The sequence below is a fragment of the Lepidochelys kempii genome, chromosome 16 (genome assembly GCF_965140285.1).
Source record: "Lepidochelys kempii isolate rLepKem1 chromosome 16, rLepKem1.hap1, whole genome shotgun sequence".
Classification (NCBI taxonomy): Eukaryota; Metazoa; Chordata; order Testudines; family Cheloniidae; genus Lepidochelys; species Lepidochelys kempii.
The window spans coordinates 13,151,554-13,173,162 of NC_136395.1; the positions used below are offsets into that span (position 1 = coordinate 13,151,554).

The following is a 21,609-nucleotide window of genomic DNA, read 5'->3' on the forward strand; positions in this document are numbered from 1 at the left end:
ATGCTGTGGCATCCTTAGGGTCACTCCTCTGGAAGCCAGGTTGCCGTCTGCTCTTGCTTCTCCCTTCGTCACTGAGCCTGTGCTGCTTGAATAATCCATTAGGCAGGTGCCTGCTAAACAGCTGTGAAAAATTTGTTTTCATTTGCAAGCTCTCAAACTCTCCTCCCTTAATTGAAAGCAAACAGCAGCAAGGTTGGAAATGGCAGAAGGTGTAATGAGGCTGGAGGAGATGACCGTTTTTGGGTTAAAGGAGAGGAGCAAAAGCAACCAGGGCTGTGCCAGCCTGTTCTGGCTCACCAGTCACCTCCGGGTTTATTCCCTCATACCAAGCTTCCTCTGCCTTTGACCTACTAAACAGAGCTAGTGCGACACGCCCAAGAGGAAGCAAGCACTGAAGTGTATCAGGCCCCTCTTCAGAGCTTTTGTTCACGACTCTGCCCTCTTCCCTTCTTAAGGAAAATTCTTCCCTACCTCAGGGTTATCTGGCCCTCACTAATCTATTCCCTCAAGCATGGTCCACACCAGGGGCTTGCCCATACCAGGAAAATGCATGGCGTTAGAACATGTTAACACACTGTCTAATTAGACCTGCTATTGCCCTTAGCATGGACAAGACTGGTGGTGCTTCAACAGTTAGCTGGTCGTAGCTAACTCTAGGACGAAGTCATGTTTAACTGTACCTTCCCCATAGTATAGACAAGCCCACAGAGAAGAACTTATGGCCGGCACCCATTGTGTTCACCAAGCCTTTGAACAGAAAAAATCCCTTCTCTTCCTCAGTTCTGCATAGGTTCTTATACCACGGTCATCCCTGTCGTATCTGAGCACCCTCCAGTCATGTAATTTGACTACACATCTCATAGGTTTGTTCTCTCATCCGCTCTCCAAGGGGAGCAGAGTGTCTAGGATTTTTTAAACCATACATGTTGCTATATATTTTTGTTAGCAAAGGTGAGGTCAAAGAAAGGGCAATGTATATGGTATTGCATCGAAATGGAAGATGATGCTTCTCCCCTGAATATAGGGCATGCGCCATCCTCCATTTTCCCCACATAATATCAGAAGACAGAAATTATTCCACAAGGGCAGAGCAGGGATTTGTTGGCAGCCATATAACAATGTTGCCTGTTTTAAATCCAACCTTTTCCCATTGCAATGCCTCCATTTAAAACCAGTTAGGGGGACCAATGATTTCTTAGAATGCTTTGGCTTTGTCATTTCCCAACATGAACCAAAATTGGAAGCCACTTTTTTAATCTGGTGTCCCAATCCGTTCTAGGATTCCTATTACAACAGCTCCCAAAGTATGTGGGTACTGTGCTGATACCTAGGAAGAGACTGTCCCTACCCCAAACTGCTTCTAGCAGCCACTTGTGGGGATGGAAAGAAAAGGTCCAGTAGGAGCAAGTGGCCCATTTGCCATATCATGGCAGAAAGGATAGCGTTACCCATTTTATGCCATCACAGAGAGAGGAGTCAAGTTTTATATGAAAGCTTAAGCTAGTACTCTGGACTAATTTATATTTAAGTTTACACCTTCTGTCAAGGCACCTTGCAGCCATAAATTAAGCTTCACCACGTCTTCCCAGCTGGTGTTCTCCATTTCACAGACAGGGAAAATGGAGTCATGAGCTCAAGCTCATGAACCAAATCAGAAGTAGGATTTTCCAGGTCTGTTCTTTAACCTCTGAGTTTCTCTGGATTTAATTTTCAGTCCTCTCTCCAGTAAATATGTGGAAAGACCTTCTCCACCATTAGTGACCAATATTTTAAGCTGTGGCTCCCAGGCTAGAATCAGACATTAGACTTTCAAGCCAGAAGGGACCATCATGATCATCTAGTCTGACCTCCTGCATATTGCAGGCCAAAGAACCTCACCCACCCACTCCTGTAACAGACCTCTAACCTCTGGCTAAGTTACCAAAGTCCTCAAATGTTGATTTAAAGACTTCAAGTTGCAGAGATTCCACCATTTACACTAGTTTAAACCTGCAAGAGACCCGTGTCCCATGCTGCAGAGGAAGGCGAAAACCCCCTAGCATCTCTGCCAATCTGACCTGGGGGAAAATTTCTTCCCAACCCCAAATATGATGAGTTAGACCCTGAGCATGTGGGCAAGACCAACCAGCCAAGCACCTGGGAAAAAATTCTCTGTAGTAACTCAGAGCCCTCCCAGTCTAGTGTCTCACCTCCAGCCATTGGAGATATTTGCTAATAGCGGTTGTGGATGGGTCATATACCATAGTAGGCAACCTCAACATACCACCCCCTCCATAAATTTAGCAAGCTCAGTCTTGAAACAAATTAGGTTTTTTGCCCACACAAATCCCCTGGAAGGCTTCTCCAGAACTTCACTCCTCCAGTGGTTAGAAACCTTCATCTAAATTCAAGCCTAAACTTGTCGATGGCCAGTTTATTTAGTGCACCCTGGCCACAAGAGGAGCCCTGTGAAAGCACACTCCCTTTGCTAGTACGACCAGAGCAGAGGTCTCCAGTTTTTACACGCCCTCCCAGCATCAGGGAAGGGACAAGGAGTCCCACTACGTAGGAACCTGCCTTTGCTGGATCAATCTAATTTACTTTTTTCCAGAGACAAGCAGCAGGATATTAACATCTCCTTGAGTCTCCCCCTGGATACCTTTAGAGGAGTTGAGAGAGAAGCAGCAATCTGAACCAACAGAGATAAAACAGTCACCCTACGTTAACTGGTCATTCTTGGCTTTTATGCGACTGCCAGGGTGTATATTTTTTCTATCCCAAATACTTCCTCCCTGTTATAAAACTTCCCCATTACAGGCTGGGAGCAGCCCTGCTCCAAACCCCCTCCACACACAGAGTCATCTCACCACCCTGAACCCTCGATACAATGTCCCCAGAGGGGGTGGGGAGATATGAGAGAAGGTGTTCAAAAATGTGTGGCAGGTTATTCAAAATCAAACCTGAGCCCATGCCTGCTGGAGAATGGATTTATGGGCTGAGACGTTCTAAAAATTTCTTTTGAATGACTCTCCGCACATCATAAACTCAGCAGGGAAGCCTGCCAGAGAGGAACGCCAGCCAAACCCATCCCTCCTGGATCGCTCCCAGCCACACCAGGGATGGTGGGGAGCAGCTGGGAGGGTGGAGAATGCAGTCGGGAGAAGAAACTCAGCAGCTGTCTGCAGAGGGAGGTCACCCCTCACCTTCTTTAGCAGCCCCGAAGGTGGTGAGGTCTAGGTCTGATCCTAGGGAGCAGCCTGTTATTCTACTGGGCTTCTGATAATTGGAAGGTGGAGTATTATGCCAAGTTACGAGCACAAGGGTTTTGGGGAGTGAAGGGGGATTAAGTGGCTCATTGAAAGACACTGTAAAACCCTTCAGCACAAGGGGTGAGACATTTTAAAACTGCATTTCAAACAAACCCAGGGGGCGAGGGCATCTCTCTCTGCACATGTGAGACTTAGCTGGTCGGACTGTTCTGAACGTATGCAGCTCGGCAGAATGCTCTTGGGCAGAAGGCATTTGAGCAAGGCAGTAGGTGGGGTCCTGGATGGAGAGACCTGAAGTGGTCCCACTCCCTCGGCTTGAAGGCACATCCATCCTGCCCAGATCAAAGCTCTCATGCCCCCCGCTCCAGGTTTCACTTTCAAGCTAAAATAAAGGATAGTTCAGAGGTTAAGCAGAGAAGAAAGCCACTTTCCGCAATGCAGAACAAACACCCAGCAGTGAACCTTGCATGTCTGTCCACTGCAGGATCCTAGCTGCTTTAGAAACACCCCCAGCCACCCGACACCAGCCCATGCAGCCAGAGTCCCAGACCTCCTCTCTGGCTGGCACTCCATGTGATAATGCACTGTCCTGATCGGTCCAGCGCTGCCCCCTTGAAGCCGCAGAAAGCCAGCAATGCAGAGAGGACAGTCACTTGGCCTGTCTGGTGCTTTGGAAGTGAAGAATAGAAAAGAACAGTAGTGCTGGATCCAATATCATTAGTGTGGAGTAGTCTAATGAAGTAGGTGGTTTTTTTCCAAGTCCCAGCTCCTGGAGTCATGTGATTAAAACAAAGATATATGTTTCTAGTCCTTGTGGTTGTGGGAAAAAATCTGAAAAATGTGACCCCAGAGAAACTCAAAAAAACAAAGAAACCCAGAATGTATTACTTTTTAAAAATCTCATTTTAAGGAAATTGACTCATGATTTTTGAATGCCTGGAGTTGGCCACACCACAGGCCCTACTCCTTATCTAATATACAATGGCTGCTGAGCTTACTTCCCCAGTGGGTTGATTGGTAATAGATCCCTCAACTCAAAACAGCAAGAGAGGTGTTTAAAGAAACATTAAGACAGCTTTGCTCCCTCACCTCCCTAACCCTAAGGGAGTTCTGGATGCTGAAATTTTACATCAATCGCTACCATGTAAATACAGAGCATCAGTTGGTTTGGGGGCTTCAGTGCAGGCTCAGGATGAAGGGAAAGTGGGGCTGAAAAGGGAAATGACCTTTCCTCCAGCACCACTCTCTTCAACACGGTCCCGTTACACCATTGCAGGCAAATTGATGCAGGCTGTCTTTGCCAGATCTCACAAGCGAAGCAAGTTTATGCCCTGATTAAAGACTACAGGAAGCTGTGAGCTTTAGTGTTGGTAAATCAGTAGGTGGGTCACTCTATTGTTTGTCAGGATGGAGCCAATGACCCAGCCTGCTGCCACAGCAGAGATGCTGCCAAAGGTGAGGTAAGACAAGACTTCCTGATTGCTTGTGGTTGTTCACAGTGCATGGGGAGCTTCGGGAAAGGGGCATTAGCTCCAGTGCTGGGGCCAATTAACAGATTTCAATATATATAAATAGATTCTGCCTCGCTGAAACTTACCCTGTAGTGTCCATGGAGAGGATATTCCACTTCCTGTCAGGCACGGCTTTTGCCCACCCCAGGGGCAGCTGCAGCAATTCCGGAATTTAGAAATTGTAGCAAATACAAAATAACCCCCCGGCTTGCTCATTACCTTATTCACTACCACAATGGTGCCAAGCTAAAACATACCCCTCAGGAAATACAGAGCTCATGTTGCAGAAACCTTCACTTAGCACTGTTGCACAGCAGAGATGTTTTGTGCACTGGGACACATTTCCTGGGAACCAGTTAAGGCCGTTTTTGATTTAACGGTTTATGGCAAACATTGAACAAGCTACCCAGGATGAGGAAATCTATCCCACAAACGGTTAAACAAAAGCTGCCTCTTGGGTACTACAGCGCGCACACAGAAGTTCAACACGAAATGCATTTCCCAACGACCTGTGCACCCGTAATGCTTCTTTTCGCATGCAGTGCCCTTGTTCTATTAAAATAGGTTTTAGCACTTAAATGATCCCAGCTAGGCTCTATATCTGACACTCCAAAGATGGGACCTTGGGCAAGTCCCTATACGTCTCAGTGCCTCGCTTTTCCCATCTGTAAAACGGGGATAATTGCCTCCCGATAAATTGCTTTGAGATTTATGGATGAAAAGCACAAGGTAAGAGGTAGTGGAGAAGTCCAGGAGCAAATGCATTCCTTTCCTTCCATCGGTCACTCATGTTGGAGAGAGTTTTCTGAAAGGCTGGATTTAAAAAAAGGGCAGCAGCACATCTGTTTCTGAATGTTGCAAAAATTGAAGGAGACTCCACAGGAGAATCAGATCCGCAATTGTTTCTGAGAGTTCGCTTTAAAGGGAGGGTGAGCGGCAAAGGACCGGCACCGTTTAGGTTTCAGCAAGACATTTACAGCCTCCCTCATGAGCGCGGCCCCAGCCGCAGCAACCCCTGCCTGTCAGCTGGGCTCCTACCGAGTCTATGGCCCAGGAGTGATTTTTTCCCCCCAAGCACATGAACTTGAGCGTCGATTTCTTCAGGCTGTGGAGGATGCACACCTCCTCCACGACTACTATTTCTGCCAAGCTCCAAAGCTGCTGGAGCTGTGCGTGAAAGTTATTCCTACCCACTGCCACAGTCCTGGAAGAACAGTTCCCCCTGCCCATCCTTTCAGAACTCAAATGGAAGCATGTATTTTCCTCCAAAACTCACGTTCGGGTCCAGAGCCAGCCCACGGCATGGCTGATTGGAGAGGAGAATTCTTTAGGAAGTTACAAGGGAGTGGGGGGTGGGTGAGGTATGCGGTGCAGAGACCATCTGCTGCCCTCACTAACAGCATGCTCCAGAGAGGCAGGCTGTAACACTCAGCAGCTTGGAAAGTGCCTTGGATCCTTCGAGATGAAAGGTGCAGTATTCTCGGAATTTAGGATATCCAGGGGCTTTGTTACAGTACATGGTGCCTAGCCCAGTTTTATTGCTAGAAAACAGAGTTCATCTGAAGCCTGGGGCTGTTTGGGTGACAAATGTGCCCCCAAGGCCTTTCCTTGGCTCCACAGGATATTGAAAAGATAAGAGCCCTGATGTGAACAAGTCAGGCTGAGCAACAACTCCTCCTTCCAGGGGCGGCTTTTAGGGGTGGCTCGCAAGGACCTGCCTGTTTAGACAAGGGACCTACCATTCACACGCCTCCCGTGGGGCGTCTCAGTAGCATTCCATAGACTTGATCACCAAATATGCCTGCCCCACACCTGGAATGCTCCAGGGATGAATGGAAACTCTACTTGGTTCATGTCTTTCCTCCCAGGCTAAGCCAGAGGGTCCTTATGGGCAGCTGTCCCTCCAGTGCCAAAGTCATCACCACAGCCTCTCACAAGGCTCAGCCAGCTTCCCTGCATTATTCCATCCCTACCCCAGGCTGCTGGGAGAGCTTAAGTGTCAGCACTATGCAGATTCCCCCGTTCCTCTCCTTTACACGCAACATAACCAGCCCCATCTCCCAAAACCAGCCCTGGCCTAGGCTCACCTTTAGCCACAGGGAGGCCATGCTGGTAAGGAGAGGGACATGCTTGAGTGAACACACCTTCTCTGGAACATCCCCCTTTATCAACAGCATCTATCCTCCAGTGGTTGTCTGTCTGCAGACCTGGCTCCTTTGGAATCCCAATGCCACGTAAACCAGCTGACTGTGCCCCGTCTCATCAGGCACAGAACTGACCCTGGTCACTTTCAGGCCTACGATCGAGGAACGAAGCCACCCTATGAACAGGGTCCAAATGAAGCCACGCCCTAAGAAAGCTCCAGCTGGTACAAACACAGTGAGCCCATCAGCTGACCACCACCCAGGTACACTCCACTCTACTCAACAGGGAGCCAGGGGAAAGTTGAGTTCAAGGTCTCACATTCAAAGCCCTCCGTGGGACAGGTCCAAAATATCACCTCTCCCTCCTTGAGCACAACCTGCCACGGGGTGGGTTGAGGGGGGCATGGATCAACCAACAGGAGAGGCTTGGGAATGCAAGGCAGTGATTGTTCCCAGGAGCTGGGCCCAGACTGGGGAACTCCCTGCCACAAGAGATTTAGAATGAGTATGGGCCTCGGGTGTTCAGAAACAAACGCCCGAGTCACCTCTTCGGCTCCACCCTCCATGGCCCAGACCCTACAAACCAGTCGACCTCTGCCCTGCTGGCTACGAAGGGAGAAAGAAGAGATTGTTCATTGTTTCTATTTTTAAATGCCTAGAAAGGCGCCATGGAAGTACCAGAACCTAGAGAGATCACTGTTGTCCACAGCGGAGGAGGGCTGAGGAAAAGAACACACGCAATCAATCACATTAGCTGGAGGAGAACAACGATACCCACCCCCAGTTTAGCCAAGAATTGCCCTCCCTGGGACCCCCTTGCTGGGTGCCCTCTGCTCCCAGTTTCCCCTGGCAGGGGGACAGACCGTGGGGTGGGTGAGGCCCAAAACCAACACCCAGAGGCAGGGTGCTGATGCCCTGGAAGAATTTCCTGGGCAGGTCACCGGGCTGGAGGGAGAATTTAAGGAGTCTCTTTAATTTAGATTAGAGGTCCCCCCTCCTTTCACGCAGCTGCTCTCAGGATGTGTTTAGAATGAGAGTGCAACACGATGGCAGGAGGTGGGGGAGGATAAACAGGAATGACAGACCTGGTTCTCCCCACACTCCCTCTGACAGCCACTGTACTGAAAGCTCCACACAAGGGACTGCAGTGATCCCGGAAAGACCAGGTCAGGGTTTATAGCCCTCTCAGCCACAGGGCTGACCTACAGCAGAAGAGGCAGCTTTATAACGGAGGACTAAGTGGGGCCAATCGACTGGCATCTGCACAGGGGTCAGCCCCCCTGGGAATTCCTGGTTCAGTGGTAAATGAACCTGTCACGAGGCAGGAGTGCAGAGCAGAGTGAGCACAAGGGGTGAATCCCGTATGGATAACGAGGTCACCGGCATGTCAGCAGCTCTCCCCCAGCTCCTCTCTCACCCCAAGGGGCAGGTCAGTAACTGCGATGGGCTCCCAAACTCAGCGAGAGCAGCCAGCTGTTAGGAGCACCACAATATCTGAGGGCAGATCCACCTTGCTCAGGCCTTCCCCAGCTCCCAGCTTTCCTGCCATCCCACACAAGCCTGGTGTTTGCTATTGCAGCAGGCTATTGACTCGGGAGCACTGAATCATGTAGATGACCTTACGGAACAGTTGGTTAGAGGCAAAAAGCCCACGCCATTGCCAGCAACTACTCTGTCACTCAACCCCATATTTTAATGTCCCACACACAGCCTGTGATAGGCAATAACCCAGGGAACTAGAAAGCGGCAGGGAACAGATCGACAGCCTGGGAAAGAGACATCTGAGCCAGCAGAAGCTGGGGAGGGGGAAGAATTTGCTGGGCACCTGGGATGCTCTGTTCATTTGGGGTGGGAGGGAAGACGACTAAAGGGAGAGCTGGTCAGCACACAGGAGATGCTAAAACAAGGCTTCCATTTCCTTCCCACGGTGGGTGCTGAGCAGAATCCCAGCCCTCCTCCCCACAGCTGACTCATATGCAATTACTGCAGCAGCCTCCGAGCCCTTCCGTGCTCCAGCCCAGGCTGCGGACCTGGGGACAGGCGAGAAGACAAGAACCGAACAGAGGTCTCACGAGCGACACCAAGCTCATCAGCAAGGCACAGTTAACTCTTCAGATGCGGCTTGGCAGCACATGGATTGCTTTGCTGTAAATCAGCCTTGCCCATCCTTTACTCGGTAGCCCCAACCGCAATCAGGACCCCATTGTGCTGGCACTGGATAGACAGTCCCTGCAACACAGACAAGCAATGGGCAGAAAAACAGCCACAGAGGGGGTGAACTAGGTCACCAGCAAGCCAGGGGAAGCAGAACCCAGCCCTCTGGACTTCTCAGTCCAGTGCCCTAACCTCTGAGCTACTGTCCCATTCCTTCCCCTCCCTCATCACCTCTGCAGTTAAACTGTAAGCGCTTTATGGCAGGGATCATGGCTTTTTATGAGCTCTGGAAAGAGACTTCTTGGGGACTGTAAAAATTATGAATACTTAATAATGGAAACAAAAGCCACAAGGTCCCTGGAGCGTCAGAGTCAGGCGAGAGAGATGGATTTACTCCACGGCTTTGACATTGGCTCATGTCCTTGGTACTGAGCATGGCTTAAGACCTCCATGCCTCTTCACACTCTCACGCCTATGAACGAGAACTCGCCCTGCCCCTGCATTCCCAGCCATTCCAGGGTGCCTTCCCCACTTTCCCCAGCGCCACTCCGCCTGGTGTGCCATTGGGTGCTCTCCTCCTCCTCACTGCAGCTCGTTAGTGCGGCTGGCTGTGCAATTTGAGTTTTATTCTGGGGCATCAGAAGGGCAGAGATGATGCACCGGAGGCAGCTGGCCCTGTAGGTTTCCGCCATCCTCCCACCACGGTGCACCACTTCCTGCTCACCTTACAGGAGATATGTGCAAAGCTACACTTATCAGGATCAGAAACAAATCTGGGGGCAGTTCTCCTCTGAAGGCCAAATCTCCAGGCAGCCAATCTCTGGCCCTTGCCTCCTCTCCTCTCCCTTAACAGGATAACCCCTGTGCATATCCTTGGGAGTAATACAGCCAACTCGCAATAATCTTCCTAAATTCAGCAGTTACCAGGTGCCTGGGAAATTTCTTTTACTGCTGATGCTGCTAATGGAAAATTTCTTCCCTTTCTCTGCTGCTTGCAAAGCCAAGTCATGGGTTCCCTAGCTCCTACAGGGCTTGCCTTTTAGAGAAAGATAGGGAGGCTGGAAGCATGGGGTTAGGACGACGTAGGCATTGTGGGGAGCAGATGAGAGACAGCTGGAAACATGCTGGTTCCTTTCTTTCCTGTATGAGCCTCATTCAGGACAGACGGGGTATCGTCTCCATCCAGGACTCAGCCCCTTTTGTCGCAATTAGCAGCAAGTCAACTTGTCCCTCTGTGCCGTGTTCTGCCGCCTCCTTGTTCAGAGCAGGAGGAACATACTGAAGGTAACTGAGGGATTGCACCAGAGTAACCCAACTTCCTCACTTGCCTGGCAGATACAGAGTAGAGCCAAGCAGTGTCCTCTGGTCCCAGGGGAGGCAAAGAGTTACATACCTGTTGTTCAAAGGTACCCTCAGAAAGATGTATCCAGACATCGGACACCAAGAACAACTGATTTTACATTCTGCATGCTTGGCATCTTCAATAAATTAGCTGTCTCCATGCTGTCTGGACACTAGGAATCCTAATCAAATTAGCAGAGCCCCAGCAGCAACCCGAAAACATTTGATTAGTTTACATGGCATCACTTCCTAAGTGGGCTACTGACAAGGTTCCTGTCTGTTTCACTCTGCTGCTGTTCCTACAGAGCAAGGGATGCAGAACCAGGGGCTGAAGCAAAAGCGGGGAGAGAGAGAATAAAGAGGAGGGAAAGGACGATATTGGTTTCCTCTCCCTGTGCATGCAGCAGCAGTTAGAGGAGAAACACTCTCTCATTATTTCCAAATCATCCTAGATGCACTTGGGATACTGCACACAGTGAGAACTAATGTTACTGATCTCAAAAGCTTCCAACGTCAATGCCTTGATAGGACTTCACTTAGTCTGAGCTCTCAGCCTCACCGCTCCCTTCTCTGGGCACCTTGGTCAGGCCTTTGGCTTGACAATGGGCAGGTTTTTCAAACCATCTGAAAATGCTAGGGCTAGATCTGTATGGAAGGTGGTACAAGAACAATCCCTCCCCATCAGCCACCCACCCACCCACAGCAGGGAAATAACTTCTCCACCTGCCTCAGAGAACACTGGTCCCAAGCCAGCGTTCCAGTGACCTAGGGATCATTTAACACACGGAGAAAGCCGATGGGTCTGTTTGGAGTTTAGGAGTCAGGCAGTGATGCGTGTTAACCTCACACCCAGAAGCAGAATCAAGGTCCGTGCCAATTTGGTCTCATCCACATGGGGTCAAGCAGATGTAGGGAGCAAGGTCTGTACCTAACACAATGGGGACCTGGCCTCTGACTACAATTCCTCTGCACTATGGCAATGCATATAAAATAAACAGTCTGAGACATTCAGTAACTGCTTTACGGAATGGGTATTTTGAGGGGCCCACCCATCTGGGCCTCTTCTGTCTCCCCTCCCACCCTGAAAAACACACACACACACACTGGGAACTAAAGTTCCCACGCCTACATTGCAAAGAAGTGCATTTTACACTGTGCCGTGGCCCTGGGAAAGGCAGATCTTGGGTGCCAAGGTATCTAGGTCAGGTGATTGACCCCACTTCTGCCCTCTCCCTTTTCAAAAGGGAGCAGGCAGAGGAAGAGAAAGTCGGGAAATGAGGGTTAAACCAGCTCACCCCACAACTGCAGGCCTCCTCTAGTAATTCCTACCCACTGTCTGGGAATTCAGCTGGAAAGTATGGGTTGCTTTCTCTATAGTTAATCTTCTGTTGCCACTAGCTGGTCAATATGGGTACTCTTGGAAAGCAGCAATTCTTTAAGGATGCTCTTGTGTTCAGATGCCAGAGGTAGTTTGAACCAAGTTCCCCCCTCCAACAACCCATATTAAAAAAGGCATTTATGGATGACTAAGCCCCCTCAGGAAGGATGAACTGCAGACAATGCTTTAAGAAAGGGATGCATAAGGGATCTCCCCCAGAAAAGTTATTTCTCAGCATTAGACAGCAGCAAGCATCACTTTGGGGCAGTTGGGGATGGGGCACACTAGCCAAGCAGCAGAGATGTGTGATCGGGACCACTGTGTGGCCAAGGTCTAACAAAATTCATGAGACTATGGTTCTCTCTAGGACCGCTCAGAAGTATTAAGCTTAAATTATTCCCCATCCTTTTACCTCTTCAAGAGAAGCAGGAAACAAATATCAGCTGGGTATAGGGAGATCTGAAGAGGGAGTAAAAGCTAGAGATTCAAGCATATTTCCCGACTCGGTGGTTGGGATGTTAGTACCTTTCTGAGAGCATCTGTGGCTCTTTACACAGTACAGGAGTGAGGCACAGAGAAGTTAAGTGACATTCCCAAGGTCACACAGCAAGTCAGCAGCAGAGCTAGGAATAAAACGCAGGTTTCCCTACCACCTAGCCCATTACGCAGCTGCGCAAAGCTGCCCATCTTAGTCAGCTGTTTGGTTTAGAATAGTAGGAATGAATTAGACAGAACAGATGCTGCCTCTTCCCACAAGGCCCATTCAAATCCACTGACAGGTGTTCAGGCCATGAGCCACCTCCTCCTAAAGGTAGCTTCTCTCAGTAAGCTGCATGGACAACTAGTGGCACCAGTCACACCCGCTTCCCAGCCCTGGCATTGAGAGACCCCGGAGGCCTTCTGTATTGGCTGTACAAAATCTCCTTAAAGAGAGTTGTATCTACTGCACTTAGACCCACGAGACTGTTCTTAACAGAGGCCATGCCTCCCGAGCCCTCCCTCTCTCTCTGAGCCATTACATTCACATCAGTTGCAAAGAGCTTCGGTGTCAAGGCGATTGACCATGAGTAGGGCTCCGTGTTTGTCACGGAGGTTGCGGAAGTCACGGATTCTGTGACTTCCTGCGACCTCCATGACTTCTGCAGCGGCCAGTGCGGCTGACCTTGGGGCTTCCCTCCCCCCGGCAGCAGGCCCCCAGGGGCTCCCCCACACCACACACAGCTGGTGCCACGGCCTCCCCGCAAGATTCAATCACAGGTATTTTTAGTAAAAGTCACAGACAGGTCATGAGCCACAATTTTGTGTTTCTTGCCCGTGACCTGTCCATGACTTTTACTAAAAATACCCGTGATTAAATCGTATCCTTAACCATGAGTCATTAACTTAAACAGGCAACAACCCATGGCCCCTTTCAATATCTTTCCTCTCTCACCCTCCATCTGTTCTGCATCCTCTACTTTGTGTAACACCATGGAAATGAAAGCCAGGTGGAAGCAGCCAGACGCAAAGTTTGTTCCATTTTCCCTTTCATCTTTGCACAGCCATGCCTAGTAAACAGCATACCCCCTAAGAGATTTCTACCTGGTCCAAATGGATATGTTTTAATAGAGGTTGTTCCACACAAACAGGCATCCTTCAAGAAGGAAAGCTCCTTGTTCTCTGAATCAGGTGACATCCCCCTTGCTTCTCCCTCCAGGGATTCCTCTGAAACAGTCGTGTTTTCATTGCATTCCCATCAGTGCTTTTGTGTGGCAGGGCTGGGTTCCGATTCTGCAGGAGGCAAGGCTGTTCAGTGAGTCTGGAAGTGGCTACCCTTTACCTGACTGGGCTATTTTGGATACAGCCAGCAGGAGGCAAGGATACACCCAATGGAAGAGTGTTATGCCAACCAGTGCCTTGCTCAGAGTACTACAGACTTGTTCCAGCCCAACACAAAGGGTCTGTGCAATAGAAAAGGAAGATACTTTCAACTAATTTGAGGTCAAGTTACTTCTCACTACGCAGTGGAACCCAAATATTGGGAACCATGCCATTGGCGGTCCAAAGTTGGTTCAGAGCACCAGAGTGCAAAATGCAACTCAGGTGACAAGGAAATACTCAGGAGTGCAATTCTGTTCAACATCATGGTTTCACTACGGACCTGATCCTGTTTTTCAAAAAAAAAAAAAAAAAGTCCCACCGACTAAAAACAGCTGCTATAAGCAGATTGTATTGTATTGTTAAAGAAGCAGCAGCAAATGCATAAACATTTCCATTGTTGCCCTCTTTTCACTTTCCAAAAATCCCACTTTTGGGCAGGCAGCAAGCTTGGAAAAATTCCAGCTTAAAAACAAAAAGATGTTTTTTGTTTCTTTTTAAAGAGATCTGAGACGTCAGTTCAAATATTCTGAAAGGAGAAAAACATTCTCCCTATTAAAAAGATTCTGTATGGGGTTTTTTATTTGTTTTTTTAAAAGACAGCTCAAGCACCCAGATGGCTGCAGTAGAAAGTCAAAGTGTATCAAAACCAGGAATAAAGAACCTAGGAAAATGCATTAAAAATGACATTAAGAGGATGTTAGGATTGCATAGCTAAGGATCAAGAACAAAAATCGGGATGTGAAAGCAAAGTTGCACACACCACTTTAGCTCATGCCCCTTGCATGTGGGGGTGTTATTAACGATTATCCTAATACATATGCAGAAACACACTTTTTTCTGACACCCACAGATACACAGCATCTTGTAGTGCTACATATGCCAGTCACACAGAACCCATTGAAGTCATTTACAAGAAGTACACAGGAAATTGTTCTTACGTAAGATACTACAATGTAAGTAACAGATCAATAGTGAAAATTTGCCAGGATATATATAGGCCATCTAGTTTAGCTTGGTCGCTAACTGCTTCATTCTCTGAACTGCAGTTAAAGCAGGTTGTGTTGCCTGGTGAATAGACGTTGTACAGTGCATAGCTGCTGAGTAAATCAAGATACACGCCCCAGAGTGAAGAGGCCTCATCAGAGAGCATCTAAGGTCAACAAAGATGCTGGACCATTACGCCAGTGAAAACAATAGAAGAATGAAAAGGTACTGCAAAGTGTAACTGGTGTATCCAAGGTTGTAGAAAATCACGAGTGATGGTGTGTTATCTATCAATGCATAATGCATATGGACAAGGGGCACAGCTGAACTTGTCATTGCCAGCCTTTTGAGTGCTTTGTGCCCTGCAAGCCTGGGGGTCTCTTCATGGGTTTTTTTGGGGCGGGCTGCAAGTTAAGACAGGGAAAAGGTTTATGAAACATGCTGAGCATTGGGGCCAGAGTCACAGAGAAATGCAATGACGTGTATGGGCATGCAAGGAACTAACTCTCATGGGAGTAAGAAAGCCAGGCTAGGCCAGTGTTTTAGCTGGACATTCCCCGAGGCGATCAGAGGAGGACTCAAGTTAGTTAACCCTTTTTCGGGGTCTCGGATCCAACAGCAACACCGCCAACCCCACAGCTGGTTTCAAACCAATACATACAGATAAATCCCTTGCAGAAGAACTCTGCACGGCCTTGGAGCTTATAGAGTATGTATCTCCAGACTCCAACACCCCCTAGTGGGCTAAAACACTCCTCCAGCACGCCATCTGTACAGACACAGTCACAACTTTTAAACATTTACACATACTGGGAAAGGTGCAATCTCTTAAACACGTCCTCGGAGGTCAGGGTTACGGAGCATAACCACAGGGGAAGAAGCTTCTTTCTGATGCAGATCACCCCGTGTCCTTTTAGTAGAGTACCTCCTCCCAGGATTCAGATTCTCCAGCCTTTTTAGCCCACATCTCTGCTCGAGTTTGGTTGGTTTGTTTATTAGCAGGTTTCCCACTGTTACAGTTACAGCTACTACGGAGAAGGTTCCCACAGCCACCAGACTTTAGCAATGTATCTCCCAGCCTTGCTTTGAACAAATCCAGATGGCACTGCATGACGAATGCTAGCAGACGTGGGAGCCTTATCTACACTCCGGCTCCCACCAGTAGAAATTTTTAATCAAAAGACACCTATTGTAGGCAATGGCCCTAGCGAAGTCACGCTCCTTTCTCCACTCATGCAGAATTGCTTCCCTACAAAATAAGTCGGTTGTGGCCTTCGGAGAGTTTTGGGGCATTAAGAAGCAGTCTTGTGACCCAATTAGGCTTCAAGAAGGGGCACTTCAGCTGTGGACATTCACAGGAAAGGAAATAATCATGGAGATAAGAAAAAAGGGACGCGTATCAAGATTCTACAGCAGTGCCTGACAGAAGCCGCCACAAGTTACCGATTCATCCCCACAAAGATGTTACCATTAATAGATGAAGAGACTGTTCCCATAAGTTAGGCTCTTCTTTGTTTTGTTCTCAGCGACCTTTCCTTCAAAGTTCTTGGTACCAGCACTGCCATCAGCTCTGTTTTACGCTGGTTCTAGCTCAAATCCTCTAGGAAGCTACTCAGGGAGACGGTTTGGGACCAGCGCCTCAGAAAAGAGGTAAGGACACATCTGGGGCCATCTGAAGATGAAAAACATTCTGCTTCTCACGGAGAGAATGACCCAGGCACCCGTAAAATCGGAGCTCAGAAGAAAACTTGCCCACAGAGGCAAGTCTATGTACGGATTTCTACCATAAACCCAATCAATAAGTCCTTGACGTCCAATGGCAAGCACTACCGCAGCGAGGAGGGGACTAAGTGTTTAAGGCAATTTCCCTCACCACCCAAGAAGATCAGAGCTACTGGCCTCCCCCTTTTCCTACATTTGCAAGAACCTTTCATCCCAGAGGAGCCTGGCAAGCCACACAGCAAGTACAGCTGCTATTTAGAGTTGTAGAGCAGGCAGCAGAGGAAAAATCTACAGGGATAGTCACCTTGGGACGAGGGACCACACCTGAGAGAGCTTACCACAGAGCTTTACTGGTAACTTCGTTCCTGTCTCCCCACCCTCCACCACACACAAACCTTGACAACTCTGGGGTCACACCAAGCCAGAGACAGCGGGGTCCATAGATATTGCTAGTACACAAAGGCCTACCGGACTTCTATTCTAACCGCCCCACTATTCGCTGTGCCCAAAGAGCAATCCCACTAACCAGCAAAATCATTTACAGTGACTGTCCAGGAAAGAGTTAAATAGGAGAGGACCTCTTGCCACTCCTGGAGACAGAAAAAAAAAACGGCAGTATCAAAGTATCCACAAAAAGAAAAGGAGTACTTGGGGCACACTTCATTCGATGAAGTGAGCTGTAGCTCACGAAAGCTTATGCTCCAATAAATTGGCTAGTCTCTAAGGTGCCACAAGTCCTCCTTTTCTTTTTGCAGATACAAACTATCATGGCTGCTCCTCTGAAAAGTATCCACAGCAACTCATGAGACAGACCTTGGGAAAGGAGAGGGGGTTCCCTTCTGCAGAAGCAAGGCACTAATGAAGTTTAGAATCGTGGCAAAGCCATCCCATGTGGGGAATGTTCTCATTTATACTCTGCGGCAAGTTCAATATCTGCTGGCTTGGGGGATACCTTGAGGTGTCTAGCGCACAAAAGAGATTGTAACAGAAGCCAGCATTGAGAAAGAGTTGGAGTAATTGTGAGTCCTAGTCAAGGCACAGGCTCGCTGAAAAGTAGGGCAATTCTTAGGCATACTGTGTCCCTCAACCAAGTCACCCATTGCAATGGGGTTTGCCGTACTAGGTCAGACTGCTGCTCTGTCAGGTCTAGTACCCTTCGCATGGCAGGAACCAATATTTAAGGCTACGTGCAGGTGCTTTTGCCTTCCTCTGATGCATTTAGCTAGGGATGTATAGTGGGGCTAGGGAGAATCCACTCCTGATCCCTGCTGTAACTGCATTTTGCCCTGAAACCTCAACTCAGTGAATCAAAGTTTCCTGTTACCTTTTTTTCACTCTCCTGTATGGTAAAGCCAGCCCAGCACATCAGGGGCTGTTCCCTGAGTCTGAGATTTCTTACCTAGAGTACAGGGTTTTTTTAAGTTCTGGATTTGTTGTTGTTGTTGTTTGTGATTGACTTAAGATGCCTAGGAAGGCAAGCAGACTGCACAGTGAGGTTCTGACAAGCTCAGTTTAAGAGGCATCCAAGTATTTATTACAAGCATTTTCTATTGGAAGAGCCTCCCAGGGGGTTAAAAGACCATGAGATGCAGTTAGTTATTTCACTTCTGTGGCATATCACAATCCCTGAAAAAACAGTCACTTGTAAACAACAGTCTGCGGCTAAACACACAGCTCTGTACCAGGTTAGCATGCATATAGGCTAGAATAGCTTGACGTGCTAAATGCATAGAAAACAATCCACTCAAAGTCACAACAGAGAGGAGCACCTTCATCAGCACCACACACATAAAGCCAAGCAGGTATTCAAATTACAGGCGGCTTAGATCCCAGAGAAGGAGAAAGCCAATGGATAAAGAGGAGATGTTTTGAGATCAACAAAAGCCTTCAGTCTTCTGCCACAGCAGACACCACGCTTTAGCTACAGAATTCGAAACAGTTCACTTTTATGGAGTAGAACAAGTCAGAACGAATATATAAAATAGGATAATAGTGACAAGAAGGAGGAACATCCCATGTTAGAGCAGGAGATCAACTAGCTTCATGCAGGAAAGATGTTCTCATAACCCATTTTAATTGTTCTTCGCTACCGGGAAATCCTAGAAAGTATGGAGAAACATGCAGTCATGCTGTAATAGTCCGTGACAGCTAAAGCATCACACAAAGCAGGGGTAATCAGAGAGCATTCAGCCAAAATATTTATAAGCAATCAAAGGAAATCTCCTCTTGTACCCTATGCTCAGCGGTAGCTTCTCCAGGGCCAGCCATTTCACAGGACTGCAGAAGACAGTTAAGTAGGAGTAGTGCCACCCAGCTTTGCAGGCTGATCCAATATGCTCCAAACCGGTCATTTGACAAGCCAGCAGGCAGCCTTGAGACCCTGCTACAGCTCTTTTCCCCCCTTCCAGAAAAAAAAAAGTGTGCAAAAAGGCAAACATTAAAAAGCTCTAAAAGATAATGAAGCTATCAATTACAAGGGAGGGAAATCAAACCACGGCAACATGACAGCACTAAAGTGACTCCTGCAGGATCATTGCAAAGAACATTTCTGAAATCAAACTGGTTGGCAACTCGGTGACGAGGCGAGATCGTGCCACATAAAGAATGTCCTATATTTTACATCTGCAAGGGCAGAGGAGTCCTGCCCAAGAGGACAAGGGTAAAAGCCCCTTGGTGAGAGAGCAAACATAAACCACTGTGCATTGTTGCGACAGGGAATGAAGGGGAGAAAAAGCTAGGAGGAAGTCTTTAAACTAAGGAAAGCAGGTACAGCTACAGGTATGCGAAAAGCCCAGAGGAACACACCTAAAAAGGCACAAGAGCTGTATCAAGTCAAATGCTCTCCACTCCTGAGCAAAAATGAATATAAATATAAATATTTCAGCCACAGTGAAAAGAGATAATGCCAGCTAATCTTCCCCTGAAACTGCACCCCACCAGGAGAGAGGACTTTAAGGGAGACGGGAGGGAAGGTAGCGGTGGGGGGGGGGAAGAAAGACAGACAGGGACCCCCCAGAGAATTAGCTATGAGGGGTTGTGTATCATAGCCCCCACCACCACAGCTTCTGCCCCAGCCTTATTAACGCCTCAGTGCTCCACATTCCCTGGAGCAGTGGCAGGTACTTTGTTCCACACTCCCCCTCCAAACACCAGCCCGCCCTAGGGGTTGGGGGCACTGCCCACCAGCCAGCCCTCCCAGGCGGCCCCAGCGGCTCGCTCCCACCGCCGCTTCTTAGCCCCAACTGCTGCCCCCCAGAGTCACTCCAGCAGCTCAGCCCTCCTCTGCTTCCTTCGATCCATCATCTCCCCCGCGTCCTCCGAGCTGATCCCAAACAGGAGGGCAAGTTCCCCGCCCGCCAGCCAGCCACACCCCCCCCCAGGGGCAGGGCCGTGCCTCAGCTGCCCCCTCCCCACACCCAGAAATGCCCCCCTGCCCGCAAAGCGGAGCCCCTCGCCTTGCTCAGCCCCGTGTGGGGGCCAGAGGTGGCCCCATCCAACCTCTGCTCCTTCCCCGCGGGGGCCAGAGGCAGATCGGGCGTGTGCCCGGGTACCCACCCCGACCCCCCGCGCTCCCTCCTCCCGGGGGCCGAAAGCAGCTGGCTTAGCCCAGCTCCCGGTCCCCCACGGAGCAGGGAGAAGTCCGCGAACTCCGCTCCGTGCGCCCTCCTCCCGGGAGGCGGCAGCTCCCCGCCTCGCCCTTCGGACCCGGTGCCCACCCCGCCGGTGCCAGGGCGAAGGCAACCCCGGGCCCCCCGGACCCTTGTCCCCTCCCGGCCTCCCATGCCCCGGGCAGCGACCCCCGGCGCCCCGCCCCGCCGCACCCAGGGTGAAGAAGGGCAGCTCCGTGTTGTCCAGATCGTCCTGCACCGCGATGCGCCCGGGCAGCTCGTTGCGGACGAAGAGCAGGAGCCGGGACTCGGCGGCGGGGCCGGGGCCCGAGGGGCCGGGGGCGGCGGCGCTGGCGGCCGGCGGGGAGCCGCGCCAGCTGATGTCGTTCTCGCGGAGCACGGGCAGGGTGGACACGGTGACCGTCTTCGCCCGGCACGGGCTGTCGGGCTCCCGCGAGGCGGACGAGCCGGGCCCGCTGGCCAGGAGCAGCAGCAGCGGCAGCAGCGGAGGCGGCGGCGGCGGCGGGCACCGGGAGGCGGCGGCGGCGGCGCGGAGCCGGCTGCGGCGCGGGGGAGCTGCCATGCCGGGCCGGGCTGGGGCGCTGGAGCCGGAGCGGGAGGCGCACGGAGAGCCGAGCGGGGCGAGCCGGCCGACTGAGCCTGCCGCTAGCGGCCCCTCCCCCGGCCGCCGCCGCGCCCCGCCCCCTGCCCGCCCCCGCGCCGCCCGGGACCCTCCCGGCCCGGGGCGCCGCTCGCCCCGCCCCCTTCCGCCCGGCCCCGGGCCCTGCCCAGGGGTCCCGGGGGCTCCCAGAGCCTGCCCCCGCCCCGGAGCACCAGGGCCTGCCCCGCACCCCCCCCCAGCTTCCCCCGACTCCCCCACCCAGCCCCGGAGCACCAGGACCAGGCCCGCACCCCCCCAGCTTCCCCCGACTCTCCCCCCGCAGCCCTGGAGCACCAGGGCCAGCCCCGCACCCCCACAGCTCCCCCCGACTCCCCCACCTAGCCCCGGAGCACCAGGGCCAGCCCCGCACCCCCCCCCAGCTTCCCCCGACTCTCCCCCCCCAGCCCTGGAGCACCAGGACCAGGCCCGCACCCCCACAGCTCCCCCCGACTCTCCCCCCCAGCCCTGGAGCACCAGGGCCAGCCCTGCACCCCCCCATCTCTCCCCGACTCCCCCCACCCAGCCCCGGAGCACCAGGGCCAGCCCCGCACCCCCCCATCTCTCCCCGACTCCCCCCACCCAGCCCCGGAGCACCAGGGCCAGCCCCGCACCCCCCCAGCTCCCCCCGCCCCACCACCACCACCACCCCCCCCCCCCCAGGTCTGGAGCACCAGGGCCAGCCCCGCACCCTCCCAGCTCCCCCCCCCCCAGGCCTGGAGCACCAGAGCCAGCCTCGCACCCCCCCAGCTCCCCTCCCTCGCCCTGGAGCACCAGGACCAGGCCCGCACCCTCCCAGCTCCCCCCAGCCCTGGAGCACCAGAGCCAGCCCCTCACCTTCCCAGCTCCCCCTCTCCCAGCCCCGCCCCCACAGACCCTCCCGGCTGTTCCGCAGCCTCCTCCTGGCTGCTCATTCCCAGCGCTCCAGCCCTCCCCTAATCCCAGGAATCCCCACTGCCCTTCCCATCACCTTTTTAGCCTTCTTCCTGGGGGGAACTCTC

The 21,609-nt window shown here is 51.1% G+C and overlaps 1 protein-coding gene across 1 annotated transcript in view; it reads right to left on the reverse strand.

The window, feature by feature from the left end:
* Positions 1–20,533, reverse strand: part of ASTN2 (astrotactin 2) — a 602,317-nt gene extending 581,784 nt beyond the window's left edge. Inside the window, exon 1 of the mRNA XM_073314892.2 lies at positions 20,164–20,533. Within this exon, the coding sequence (XP_073170993.1) occupies positions 20,164–20,533 (370 nt within the window). The remainder of the gene's footprint in view (positions 1–20,163) is intronic.
* Positions 20,534–21,609: the final 1,076 nt, after the last annotated feature.